The sequence below is a fragment of the Triturus cristatus genome, chromosome 7 (genome assembly GCF_964204655.1).
Source record: "Triturus cristatus chromosome 7, aTriCri1.1, whole genome shotgun sequence".
Classification (NCBI taxonomy): domain Eukaryota; kingdom Metazoa; phylum Chordata; class Amphibia; order Caudata; family Salamandridae; genus Triturus; species Triturus cristatus.
In genome coordinates, this window is record NC_140590.1 from 1,483,142,145 (window position 1) to 1,483,157,218 (window position 15,074).

At 47.8% G+C, this 15,074-nt stretch overlaps 1 protein-coding gene across 1 annotated transcript in view; it reads left to right on the forward strand.

Moving 5' to 3' along the window:
• LOC146812224 (protein-glutamine gamma-glutamyltransferase E-like) overlaps nucleotides 1-15,074 on the forward strand; it is a 278,099-nt gene that overhangs the window by 124,002 nt on the left and 139,023 nt on the right. The window contains exon 8 of the mRNA XM_085619254.1: nucleotides 1,269-1,372. Coding sequence (XP_085475380.1) covers nucleotides 1,269-1,372 — 104 coding nt within the window. The remainder of the gene's footprint in view (nucleotides 1-1,268; nucleotides 1,373-15,074) is intronic.

Sequence of the window (15,074 nt, forward strand, 5' to 3'; positions counted from 1 at the left end):
GTTGGTGCCAGGTTGCTAAATGTGAGCCAGCGCAAGGAGAGAACAAGGAGAGAACAGAAGTTCTATCATATTGTAAATATTGTGCATTGCTACTCTCTCTCTTTCATGCTACACAGCGCAGCAAGTTCCCTTTCTGATTGTGTGAACGTTTAGTAAATGGAGTGCAATGCTTTCCAATGTTTATCTCTTGTAATGCGTGCATATCCTAGTGCAATCTAAAAATCCAGCAGCAAAGTTTGCGGCTTGAATGAGGGATGGTAAGGCATTCTAATGTAGTGACATGCAAGGTAAAAGCTGTGAAAAGTGAAAGAGGGACCAGGGGGCCTAGGTGTATCCCAAACATTGGGATTAGGTGCTCAAATGGTACAAGTTGGGGAGTCAAGCGATAGGTAGTCAGCAAGATAGCTGGCATATAGGTTTTTTATTGACCTGTTTGCTAGTATTAGTAAGATATATAATGCTCTTTTTGTCTTTAGCTATCTACCATCGTAGCATTAAGTGGAGGGGTGCTAATTTCAACGAGTCTGGGGGTAGTGAGATGGAGCCAGCCAGGGAGGGGAGTGCAGAAGAGGAGGGGAAGAATAACACTTCCGTTTTGGCAGAAGTTGGCACAATTGACTCTGGTGCCACTCTATGATAGAAAGCTGTGAGACAGTCGGATGCCTGGGGGTCAGGTGTGTAATCCAGCCGTGGCCCCTGCAGGTAAGAGCGGTGGGGCTGTGGGGCCTAGCGGGTGGGGGATTTTGACGGACAATGACAAGGGAAAATTAAATAAAGAAAACATTTTCCCTCCTCGCCGTCCATCGAAATCCTCCCCCCCACCAGGCCCCACAGCTCTACGCTCTTACCTGCACAGGCTGCGGCTGGTGGAATCTGGGAAGGAGAAGACAATCTAGATATCATCAACATAATTTATGTATCAGAAGTCAAAGGAGGAAATCATATCACAGAGAGAAGCGTTAGATTGGAGTTGTCTGCAACTTACACCTACATGTAATCTACCTACTCTGTAAACTTGAAGGACAGATACTTCGTGAAGCATATTAACAATACAGACATTCATGAAGAAATTATTGAAATGACCCTTAGGGAAAGGTTTTCCCTTCTTACTCTCCCAAGATGGCTTCTCCTTTGATAATTGATCATTAGTTTGTCCAAAAACCTTCCTATGATGCAGTCCCTTCTGTCCTGTGCCAGTGTGCATGATCCTCCCATTTCTGAACAAACTAATCATACACACGAAATTATTTTTCTCTTATGTTATGCAGGAACTTTCAAGTGTGGAATGAGGCGTGGTTTGCGCGGAAGGATCTTGGCTCGTCCTATGATGGTTGGCAGGCAGTTGACGCCACTCCTTTGGAGAAAAGTGAAGGTAACCAAGGCTCTGTGTATCATCCACATCACACTTAGAGTCACAGATTCATTGCATAAAGCAGGAACATCTTTGGATGCCTTAGAAATATCATGCTGTTAAGGTCTTCAGTCAGTTCATGGGTCCTGTTTCAGTGTCTGAAAAACTCTGTGATTTTCTTAGTCTTTCTGCCTATCCCCTCATGCAATCTGGGATTGTGGAGCTCAGTTGTTGTAGGTAAAGAGACCTGAAAATCACTCTACCATTCCAAAGGAAGCTGGAGTGGGAACTAACCGTAACTTGGTCCACTGTTCTGGCATATCTCTGGTAGGCAGACTCCATGCTCTTTGGGTCATAGCATCTACGGTTACAGAAGGAAGACAGCATCACAATCTGTCTCGAGCATCCCCCTACCAGCCAGTGGTGTAGCAAAGATGCCATGGACCGTAGTGCATTGCAGCCAAACGCTCCCCCATCCATTGGTTAAGTATTGACCTACAACCATCATTGGAGTGCATAGGGCCCCTTGGACGCCTGGACCCGGTGCCACTGCACCTGCTGCAGTTTTGATAGCTACGCCCTTGACCCGAGTAATCTGCCTTAAAGAAAGGGGAAACGGCAATCAGTGAAGTGAAATACACATAGTGTTATCTGTTTTGCACTCCTCTGTATTGTGATGTGCAGGACCTCAGGACGAATCTCAGTTTCCATTAAACTAAGGGTCTTATTTAAAGTTTAGCAGAGAATATGTTCAGCCAAAGGTGAAAGAAGTTCTGTAATCTGTAAGTGGCAACAATATTGCACTCTAACAATACATCCGCCATAATATTGATGGAGTAGCCAGTCCACCGAGCTCTAAATAATGCCCAAAATGTGAAAACCTGTGCTTCGAGGCCCATGGGAAGGGCATCACCTCCTCACAAGCTGCTTTAATCCACATAATATAGCTCTGGAGAGCGCCAGTGGTCTAGTGCCTCACAACCGAGTGCTGAATCTCAGCACTGGTGGTGCAGCCTGCTAGTCGTGTCCCTCGGCTGTTGGAGTCAAACTCCATGCAGGGGGTAGGCTCAAAAGAAGCGCCCTTAGGTACCCCACCAAACAAAGCTTGCTGCGTATGTGCTTGTATCGCTCACGTGCTGAAAGACCACGTGACTGTCTGCAGCAGTGAGCACGCTCACGTTTGAAAGCGCGGGCAGCACCACTTGCCCTCGGCTGCCGGTTGCAAACACAGGTGACAAAAGAATCCACACTGTATGTTTTTGGCCCTCTCTGAGGAGAGGTCACTGAATGCATCCGAGAGGTGGATACATTTGTACTAAAAGAAGGTGGAATTAAAACGCAGAGTGATGGAAATGTGAAAATATACTATTTATGAGGGCTGTGTTTAATTGATTTTATGCTAAAAGTGCTGGTAAATATTGTAAAGAGCGCTGTCATAAAAAATGGGGATATTATTGCTTGTTACAAACAGCAGTATGAATAGTCATCCTTTCAAGGCCCCCGGAAACAGGCCAGGGCATCAGAAAACAAGGGGGCATATTCACAAGGATCTATCGCCGAGTCAACAGCACTTTATCGCAGCCAAAGTAACGATAAACTTCTCACCCCAATCACAAGCTGGTGTTAACGTCCCAGCACCAGTTTACGAGTGATAGCAGGCGCAAAAAACCTTGCCACAGATGTCCCCCACAACTATTGCTAATGAGATGCAGAGTAGGCGTTCCCGTGCCAAAAGCCACGACAACACCACTCCACAACATTCTCAACGACCAGCCAGATCGGCGATGAGAACACATAACAGGCGATAAGGCGCGTTAGCACCCGGAAACTAACACCTGCTCAGACCTGGTGCAAAGTCGGACGACAGCCTACACCACAAATGGGAGCCCAGCCCACACCCACATTGGAAGGGCAACAGATGCCATGGAGCCACTGGTCATGCGGCCCGACACCCAAGAGGGCCACAACACCCACCGCCACGACCCCAGGACCCCAACCCCCACCCAGAACCCCCCCCGGACCACCACAGAGGCAGCGCAGACAAAGACAGCAGACCCCCAGGAAACGCACCAGCCTCACAGACCAAACACCTGACAATGTAATTGCACACTACAGGCTCAAAAGGACAACCATCATATGCATCCTGACCATCATCGCCCAAAGGGCCGACAGCACCAACTCAGCGGACAACCAACATCCCACCTCACACAAAGCTGCACCTGTTGGCCCCTGGTTCCCCCCAACCAACACCCACCAGCGTCGGAGGAGTCTCACTGCCAGCCACATCCAAGTCCCTCACACCTGTCCTGGTCATCACCATCAGCCTGGTACCCCAGTCCCTATACGTCCAACACAATGCGCAGGATCTGCTGGAGACCAAGCAAGGTCCATACGCCATAGGTGGATGCATGCACGTGTTGGGGGCAATCCACAGCACACATGTCCTACCTGTGCCCCCTGGTGACACAGCACACAATCACTGCAACAGAAAGCACATGTCTCACATCAATGTGCAGGCAACATCCGAACACCGTGGAACCCCCACCAATGTCGCCTCCAAATACCCAGCCAGTGTGCATGATACCTCTATCCTCCGACAGTCCATCAGCAACCAGCGTTTCCAGGATGGCACCAAGGGAAATGCACAGCCCCTTGGCAAGTTCCAAATGAACACCCCACTCACCTCAACTCCACAACAATGCAACTCACAACTCTGGCAATGCACACGTTAAAAAATCACAACCAAGATGCAAAACAACATGCCCACACACCAGACACGACAGAACAACTCACAATGGTAACCTGGGCAAGCCATGAACATGAGCCATCAACGGCATGGCACCCCAGCCACACAATAGCCGAATGTGGGGAGATGTGGCAATCAGGCATGTGTGAAGGATGCAGGCGAACCATGATTGGGAAAGTACACAATGCCAAGAGTGGCAGAGATGTGCTGAACAGACCGCAGTATGCAGAACACACCCATATCCATGGTGACATACATCTCTGGTGTATGGAGTGTAGTGGACAGTGGACGCAACCATGTCACCACAGCCAGTGGGGCAGTTCGCAGAAATGTTGCCTGTTACGTCCCCCCGTAAGCATGAGCAGAGTGGGATGGCCTGGCGTATGCCAGGCAAGTGTAGGGGTGTGAATAAAAAGCATGTAGCCCTGGGCATGGTCCTCTTCCGGATAGCCCACCGTCTCTGCCAGGGTGGCACCTCTCACCACGCCACATGGCCGATGCCGTCCTCATGAGCGGTGTTGCCTGCAATCGTGTGTGCCTGCCATATCCCGGCCCGCTGGACCCCGAACCAGTTAGGCCTGCCCCTGTGCAGCCAGGCCACACTGATCACCTTCCGACACAGGCGTGTGTCAAGGAGGGCCCACCACGTGCCTGTGCAAACTCCAAGCCCGAGGCCCGTGACCTTGGCAGCCTCCTCAGACCGTCACGGCCTCCACAACACAGGCCTGCTTTAGTCTTTTCTCGTTGACGTACTCTTCTGCCGCCTCCGGCCTACACCACGGTCAAGGTGGTCAAACATTTGGAACTGAGTCTTGATTACACAATAGCAGAGTACATATGTTCATTGCAGATCATATATCAGTGTACTCCCTTCGATGTGGTGCCACCAGTTCTGTGCATGGCATTCTTATGACACATGTCTGCTGTACCCTGCTGACTACTGCCTTCGGCAGACCCTACTGACAAGTAGGTCACACATTTGGAACTGAGTCTTAATCATACATTGTCCGTGTACGCACAAGAATAAAGATTCTACTTCGCTGTACTCCCTTCGGTCAGGTGGCAGCAACCATGTGCATAGCATCCCAACAACACGTGGCTGTGGGCCCTTGCTGACCGCTGACCCCGGCCTACACTGCAGTTGAATAGGTCACACACACTTTCGAATTCAGCCTTGATTTATTTATGGCTGACTTGATGTCATTGTACAGGCCTCATCGCAGTCTGCATCCCCAATCAGCCCCGGTGCCTCTATGTCTATCCCCTGAGACCCATGGACACTTTCTGGTTGGACTTTGGTGGCGACTGAGTCCATGGACTGGGGTTGTCATTGCCATCATGGCGGTGATACTGACTTTGTGGCGAAAACGAGGCCGCGGCATTACACCCCTCCATTTGCTGCTTCCAGACAGCTTCCACCCTCTGCATCATGCCCTGGAGGACACCTTCCACTGTCCCCCGCAACCCTCCGCAGCATACACCTCACACATTGATGAGGACCCGCTCAGGTCGCATGGCCCATCTGACTGCACCGCAAGTCACCGTCCCGTGGCTGGGTGCCTGTGCTGGCTGCAGTGCATCCGGGGCCACTAACTCTGTGCTGGTCATGTTCGGGACCCCTTCTTCTGCGATATTGGATGGCCTCTGAAGTGATGGCCTTGGGGTCATCAACGTCATGTGTCTGTGGCCCTGCTCTGTCCACTGCCTCCGGCCTCAACTGTGGTCCACCAGGGCTCACACATCAAATCGAGTCCTGACCGGCACGGACGTCGCATCACTGCAGGAGGCACACGTCACCACCACCAGGACCACCTCCAACCGCCATTTGCCAGAGTCGAAACGGTGGTCATGACAGACTTACGGAGTTGCTCACACCTGTCGTGGATGCCATCATCAGACTGACACCCTTCTTGGCAATCCAGGTCCCGCTGACTCAGTGCACCGTAAGCCATACTGATTGAGTTTTGTGCTGAGGATTGGGTGTGCAACAATGTCACCTCAAGCAGTGTGGGAGACCTGGGACATTGATGAGGAAGATGATGCAGGTCTAACACACCCCACTGCATGTGCATCAGGAATATCTTGAAGGGACACTATCCGAGACTTTTTCTTCACATGGGCGCGCTTAGCTGTAGTGCCTCAACCTCAGTGCACTGCAACTCACGGACACTTCTGTTTGCATGTTGGGTGTCCTCTGGACTTTCTCCGGCTCCCTCCTTGTTGCTCAGCAGTTGACTCTGTTATGCAGGTGTTTTCAGTTTCCGTTGCACTGGTGTCCACTGTTCAAGTGGTTGCCAGCACCAAACACTCCGTGCGGGCTGGCTCACACTCACCCCACACACATCCAGCACAGGCGTCACTGTACATGTGGCCCTGCCAATAAAGGGCCCAGGCGCACATGGCCGTAGCCAGTTCAACATAATCTTTCAAGTTACGGAGGTCAAGGGGCAGCTCACTCCAGGCAACAGCGGCCATTCTTGCCAGTGAACTACCACCTAGCCTCTGATATTTGAATCGGGGGACCTGAACAAGACGATGGGATGACGAGCGCAACTGTCTAGCTGGAACGTAAAAAGAGAACTGTTTTTGTAGGTAGGGTGGACCGAGGCCATGCAGAGCTCGATGGGCCAGAACCAGTGCTTTAAACTTCACCCAAGCCACCATAGGCAGCCAATGCAAGGATCGCAGGTGATGTCGCACGCTGCTCCTGGTGGACACGCCCAGAAGAAGTCTGGCCGCCACATTCTGGACCACCTGGAGCTTTTTTTTTTTAACAAATATCACAGGATGCCCATGTAAAGAGCATTGGCATAATCAAGCCAGGATAAAATAAGTGCACATGTGACCGTTTCTCTCGCTACTTGGGGAAGAAGAGGAAAAAACTTCCTCAGGGTCTTGAGAAGGCCAAAACAATTGCCGGACAACTTCTTGATATGGCATGAGAAGGAGAGGCACTCGTCGAACCATACCCTTAAGTTCTTCCCCGGCTTCCCCACGGAGGTTGGCAAGGGAAACTCTGGAGGACAGAGAGATTCCCGTAAAGGACAATCTCTGACTTCTCCTCATTGCATTTTAATTGCGCAGCTGCCAGCCATTTAAAAATGGATGAAAGACAGTGGTGAACTGAGGTGACTGACTCATCACTATCTTCCCACGTAAAAAGCAGCTGGGTGTCGTCAGCATACGCCATCATCTTAGCCCCCAAACTCTCGGCCAAATAGACTAAAGGAGTCATATAAATGTTAAAGAGAAGGGGACTAAGTGAGGACCCCTAGGGAACTCCCGTGGTCACAGGCTGTAAAGAGGAAGGGAAAGGAGGAATCGAAATCTGCTGGTCCCGCCCTCCTAGGAAGGATCTAAGCCAGTTCCAGGCCATACCTGATACTCCGATCCTGGAGAGTCGTGAGAGAAGAAGAGAATGGGGGACCGTGTCGAACACCGCCGAGAGGTCGAGCAAAATCAATGTTGCCTTCCCCCTGACGTCCAGACACCCCCAAATAGTCTCAACGACCTCCATCAGAACCGATTCGGTACTATGGGTGGCCCGGAACCCAGACTGAGCTGGATGCAGAATACCCTCCCTCTCAACAAATGCCGTAAGTTGTCTATTGACGACCTTCTCACACACCTTGACCAAGCCAGGCAGAAGAGAGATAGGCCGGTAGTTCCCTGGATTAAGAAGGTCTAACGATGGGTTTTTTAAGAGTGGCAGAATCTTAGCATGTTTCCACGCTACTGGGACACAGCCTGTCTGGAGGGACACGCTGATAATGCTGTTCACCTCTGCATTAGTCGTCACCACAGCTGCTGCTAGTGTGGGTCTCCTTTGTGGGGTGTAGGTGGTCCCTGAAGGGTAATAGACACCAAAGTATGTGATCTAGTTTCCCTTCCATGGGTTCGGACCCCACCCACACCTGTTCGGCCACCTCCTTTTGGTGTGCTGACACATGGCATTGTGGTGCCATGTGTGAGTGGGTGAAGTGTCGTGAGCCAGCTGTGCTTGCGGGTGCTTCCTGCTGTGTGGTCTGTTGCAGGCCCTGTGTTCTCCTCTAAGTAGCTTGGCTGCCCAGGTCCTGGTGGTGGGTTGCATGGGATGTCCATGGGCTGTTGTAGGGCGTTGTGTCGAAGGTGTGGTGGTCCTCTCTGGCATCACAGATGTGTTGTCTTCTGTGCTCTGCTGGAGGTGTTGTGTGCCCCTCTGCAATGTGAAGGGGAGATGCATGTTGACATTGTGTTGGCATGTATGTTGGTGCATTGTTCTGGTTTACATGCAGACTGTATGACAATGTACATTGTGACTGTTTGGGATGTGCTGAATACTGCTGCGGGACAGTGTACATTTGGACTACTTGACGGATTTGAGTCGTACGCGTACATTTCCATTTCGCAGTTTCCTGCTCTGTCAGATGTAGTAGGCATGTTTCTGTGCATGTGCGGAGCCAGTTGTGTCCTCTGTTATGCAGTGTCGGCTTTGCGCATTGTACCACGATGTCGTCAATGTGGGTGTGCTGTTCTTACTATGTATGCGTGCTGCAGTGTGCCAAGGGGATCAGGGACATGATCCTGGGTAATTGTGGGTGCGCAGTGTGCTACACCTTGTTGTGCATGTGTGCCATTGTGCCCATCTCCCCCATCCCCCCAGTCCCTGGTTGTTACTCATCCTGTTGATGTTGTGTCAGGTCCTCTCGAGCTGTGTCCGTACTCCCTACTCCTTTCACCGTCTGCACACTGATGACTGTGGCCTCGGTTTCCTCCAGCTCCTCCTGTGGTGCAGGTCTGCCACCTCCTGTCGCCGTTGCAGCCTTCCTGTTGGGAGCGGGTTTGTGCCTGGTTTAGGTTGTTACATCATGCCAGCACCTCTTGGCCCCCTCAATTGGCCTCCTCTGCCCTCCGACTGCATTCCAGGTGGTCTACTTGTGTGTCAGTTGATGGTAGTGTTCTGTCACCTCTGTGATGCTGATCTGGTTTTGCTGAGGACTGCACCCCGTCTTCCTCTCCCTCTTCTCTTCAGCTGTCCCCATCCCCTTTGTTACTTGCTGGTGGTCTGTGGGGGCTGTGGGGTTTGCGTTGGCCTCTTCGCTCAGTCAGGGTGCATCCATGTTGCTACGCACTTGGGATTCTGTCTGGTGTCTTGTATTTGTTGCTTTTATGGTGCATTTTCCCGCCCGACGTGTGGGATTTGCAGGCCTGCTGCTGGTTTTGGCAGCTTTTTGTATCGCGATCGCCCTCATCGCATGATTTTTTGCATTCACGTTTCGCATTTTCGTGGCGTGGCGTTGATTTTGACGCGTTATCTGGTGATTATTGCATGCTACCGCCGTGTTGTGAATACTTGGTTGGCACGGCGTAAATTTCCTGTGATAGGCTGTGATATTGAGAGGTGCGTAAAGCTACTCTTGCGGTAGTTATGACACGTTCTTGTGAATATACCCCTGAGAATTACCAAGACTTGATTAAATTAAAGATACCGAGCAGACAACAAAAACATGCCACAATCTGTCCATTCATGGCACAGAGACATCATGTCCTGTAATAAACAAGCATTTTCAATTCAATAGGTCTTGCATTAACACAAGTTTAAGCTATTGGCAATGCAACACCTTAAACTCTCGCAAATGTGAGACCTATTGCATTGCAAATATTTGATGTACTAGCGCATATGCGGCGCTTTCACATTTATGGAGGCTGCACCCCTTTCTTCAGACAAGCCGCCTCTAAGGAAAGGTGCGTGTCTGACACTAAAGTGAAACTGCAGCATGGGGGCTTTGATAAAAAAAGCATCTGTTTTGTCAAGTTGTTTTGTTTTGGTAAAAGCGCCCATGCTGCACTTTCAATTTAATGACGGCAGCGTACCTTTCTTTAGACACGGTTTGTGTGAAGAAAGGGGCGTGTTCTCCATAAATGTGAAAGCGCCACATGGGCGCTAGTTAACAAAATAAATAAATAAGCACGACCTCTAAATGTGGACCGCGCTGCTAAAATAAATAAATAAGAAAACACGCGCTCTATAGTTAAAGCTGACTGCCATTAGGAAAAATCTTTAATAAAAGCACGCAGTGCGAGGTAGTGGGTGGAATAGGGGAAGGGCATTATATTAAATAGTGCCGACCTTTAAAGCAGACCATGTAGCAACACCAGTAAAAGGTCCAGTCGTTATGGGTGGTAAAAATGCAGACAAGGCAGTACCAAGGAGGGACAAAGAAGCCTAATAACCACTCAGAAGCCAGCGGTTACGAAGGATAATGACAAAAGACAATAAAAATATGAGCTTCAAAGCCATACTCCACTACTGCATGCCTCGCAGTAGCACCTGCGCTGCCCAGGCTCGACCTAAAAAAGAGCAGATTGGCACCAAAGAGAACTGTTTATTTTCCAGCTCAATAATATCAAGGTTCAGGTCTTCAGTCTCCCTGTGCCTACCCAGAGCAAGCATGCTGGCCCGTAGTCCTGGTGCTGGAAAACGGCAGTGCACCACAGAAGATCAAGACATATCCAAAATAAATTTGCTAAGACATCTAATAGAATTATGCTATCTAACCTGAGCAAACATACAATCACAACACAAGATACCCCCAAAATCATGTAGATACGAACATCAATCCAGCCTCCCCCTGTTAGCATAGAAAAAAACTTAAAGTCTAGCACTCATGTGTCTCAACCATTCAAGCATGTCACTGGAAAAATGTCCCCATACAGAAAAAGGACTACAACTGCATAAAATAACTTGATGTACCAAAGAATCCTACAACTGTAAATAGACAAGCATCCCTTACTGACTAGGTAACCACCACCCACCCAAAGCCAACTCGACTTCCATTAAAAAAGAAGAGACCAAACATGTATGTTGATCAATTCAGGAACTATATAAAAGAATAAACTTCATGTACATTACATAATCAAAGAGATGAAGTATCCATAACTAAAATATGGATAGCAGACGAGGCTGCCCCATTGCACTTGAAAAAGTATCATCATGATATAAGATTATCTAGAAACAATGCCTGGATAAGAAGGAAGGAGGAGTCACTATCTCACCTAAGGAATTATTTAACACCTTGCACCTAAGTAACCATATGATCTCTACTAGTATAACCCTGCAAGTCACCCCATGACTCAGTCTTCTTACTAGTCTACCATTTGCCACCTTAAAGCAATGTGTTCACAACAAATTTCAATGAATCTATTGCTAGCCTCAGTCTAAGCCACCCAAATCTAATTTTTCTGGTTTTGAGAAACCAGATCCACTCCCAGCAAAAGAAGTACTCTCGAATTTTAGAGTTTTGAATCTTACACAGCTTATTACCTAAACAACACACACAATGGAATTTTTGAGAGCACTGGCAAAATAACCACTTTGAAACCACTACCCCTAATTTTGTCATCCTTTTCACTGTCATGATACCAGACCATCACAATTTGCAAATGGCAACCTAATCCAAGAAAACAAGAACGTGGTGAAAATAAGCCGAAACAAGATAGACTGGAAACTCTAGTGACAACCCGACAACCTATTCATGAAAGCTTCAGCTTTCCAAAATCCATTTAATGGCTGTCAAAAGCCTGTGATGCAACCATCCCTCATATAGGAATGGTACACTCAACTCATACCTGTTAGGAAAAATGATACTTTAAGGACCTCGCATCACTCAAAACTACCTTCTTTGCACTCAAACATGAATAAGCCAGGACAGTTGAAACATTCATTAGTATTCTTCACATCAAGAGACAATCACAAGAAAACAAACATCTATATTACTCCTCTTGCCTTAGATTAATTTCTCATCTCTGCATTTAATAAACCTAGAGCTTCCTATAATTAATCAAATCCTTCCTAAATGTCTGTGATGTGCTAGCTGCTCCCATACAATTAATCGGATGATTGGAAAAACCTTCTATAGAACTAGTAATACAAGCTACAATTTGGATTTCCAGCTTCAAGAACTATCAGAGCAATCACTGATGACACAAAAACAATTGCCACTACTTCGTTTACTAGGGATATCATGTCAAAAGAGAGCAAATGATCATTTATCATAAACATCTAAAGAAACTTGGTCTGGATGCAAACAGCCCTATAGCTACAGGGGGCTGACATTTGCTGCAAGGGGGCTTACAGGTTCCCAGAGACTCAGGAGATTCCCAGGGACTTCATGACCCTTCTCCCTCAATACCAGGAGGCACATCTGCAAAGTTGTGTTTGGAGGGGGGAGTGGTCTCTAACAATTGTACTACAAAGCACATCTTCCTGTCCCTCTGCCTGGGGGCTGACATTTGCTGCAATGGGGCTCACAAGCTCACAGAAACTCAGAAGATTCACGGAGACTTTGTGTTCCATCTCCCCCAGCGCCAGGCGGCACAGCTGCATAGTTGTGTTTGGAGGGGGTGTGGCATCATACATCGTGACATGCTGAGCAAAGTCCAGGCCTAGGGTCGGCCCGTCCTGTGCCTGTCAGAGCCCCCCCCTTGGCTCTTCACGGGGCAACTGAAGTAAGTTTGTTTTGGAAACTTATTGCCTCTTTTGGGTGGAAGAGTGCTGTAACCATCCTGATGACTGGAAAGTAAACGTTAAGACACTGATTCACCTACACGGGCTGAACACTGTCCACATTTACTGAGCCGTGTGGGCCATGTTGTGACTCTGGAAAAACTTGTGAGCTCTTGTGTCTAGCGACATTTGTCCTTAATGATAGCCTTAGATCATTTCTCTCCTTTGGATGTTTAGCAGATGTGTGTGTCAGGGGGAACGCTTGTCACTGTTTTTCTGTTGTTTAGTTTAAATGGAGTCTCTCCGAGGGCATTGACTCTTTAATGGTGTTTTTTCGTTCCTTTTCCCCAAAGACACACGAGACAAGAAATATGGGAGAAAAAGTCCTAGGGTACAGGCGATCTTTATAAACCCTAGTCACCGCCAAAGATAGAGGACGTAATAATCAAATGACGATATGTTGTTGTCATGTCAGGAGGCGTTCAGAACCTGTCTTGATGATGAGGCCTAGGATGTCCACATTTTTAAAGCTTTTGGCTATATTTGCGAATCTATTAATCAGACAATCACTAACCCAGGATCAGCAGGCCCACCCAAACCTTGTAGATGGTGTGAATAAAATTGCATCAGGGCAAAGAAGGAGCTCCTGATATCATTCGAATGTACCCCAAGAGATAGGGAAGAAGGTAAAAGGTGCATATCAGCATGTAAAGTAGCTGTTGCTAATAGGAAGCTGCAGCTCAAGAATGACATGTGGAGTGAACTGGTAGTGGTTAGCACACTAAAAGATAGTACCAAGGTTTGGGGGGTCCTGAATCACTCCTTTTTAAAGAAAAACTTCTTCCAGACCAGGCGATCACTGTCCTGGCTCAGGCCTGGTAAAACCACTTCTCATCCCTCTATGATTGTGAGGGATCTGAGCCTTTTCTTCACCCTATCAAAAATACTTATATTCACTATACACTGGTCAGACGTTAAAGAGGCAATTTTATCTTTACCAGGGGTAGGGCCCCGGATGCCAATGGGGTCCCAGGCAATTTGTAAAGATCGCTAGTGGATCTTTGGGCCCATCCTATAACTTTCCATACAAATGCAGCCATCAGAGATCAGCATCCAGAGGCTTGGGAGGAGTCAGTTATGGTCCCTATTTAAAAAAAGGAGACAAAGCAGATCCTGCATGTTATAGGCCAATCTCCCTGGTTGTCACAGAAGTGGAGATTATAGAAAAAGGGATCCTAGAGAGACTCACCACTTGGGCTAATGAAAAGGAAATCCTTTCCGACCGGTTTAGACCTGGGAGAGTGACAGTTGAACAAAACTTAAACCTGCATCTTCTGATATCCAAATATACCAGGGCTAGAGAGGGTTCAGTCAACCAGAACTTTATAGACCTCAGCTCAGCTTTTGATTGTGTTTACAGAGGCAAGCTTTGGACTGAGCTGGGGTCTTTGGGGTGGATCCCTTATGAGAGACTTACACAGTGGTCTAACAGGGGTGGTTAGATACAGGCCTGACGGTGAATGCACCTAGGCCTTCAACTTCAAAAAAGCCCTCCATCAGGGCTACATTCTTGCCCTATTTTTATTTGTCAGATATATAAATCGGCTAGAGGAGATGCTTTTAGACATCAGCTCACATGTCCCCAGAGTTGGTGGAAGAGCAATTCCAGTACTTTTACATGCTGATAATGCGGTTTTAATTGCCCATACAGCTAGGAGTCTCCAACATCATTTAGATGCATTCATTGATTTTTTTAATAGTTTGGATCTATCCACAAATTTTAAGAAATCACATTTCATGGTGGTAGGCCCCAAGAATATAATATCTTACAATATTTCAGCAGAGGGTCAGGTTTTTACTATGGTGGAAGTTTTTACTTATCTGCAGTTGTTACTCAACTCGGGTCTCAGCTGGAAACCTGTACCTGCGAGAAACAGAGGGATTTTCAGGGCCATCTCAGGGCTTTACAACTTTGCCAGAAGCCTTGGGCATTAGTCACCCAAACTTCTCTTAAATGTATACAAGGCTAAATGAGTCCAGATTACCACTTTTTGGTTCCGAAATCTTGGGGTATCCTAATATTGATAATGTGCAGGGGATTTTTGAGCAACATACTGGCAGTTGGCTCGGGTATTACCGCCAAACTTATGGGTATGCCATTCATTACATATTTTATTCATAGACAGATATGATTCATCCCCCTTTATATTGAACCAAGAAATCTGCTTTTCGGTCCACATTCTATTTGATTGGCCCATATCTTTTTAGATGGAGTGGTCCCTATTCCACTTTTTACCAGTGTTCATACCATCCACCAACGATTGACACACTAGGTATATCTTTCTCTCATTGCACAACTCTCACCATGCCAATAGTGGGTGCATCCATGCAGATCAATCCCTCCCCCTTGCACATTTTATTTATTTTGTTTTTGATTTTTGAGCCCTTGAGCACATACCATGGGGTGCAGCCGTTTCCACTGTTATTTAAAC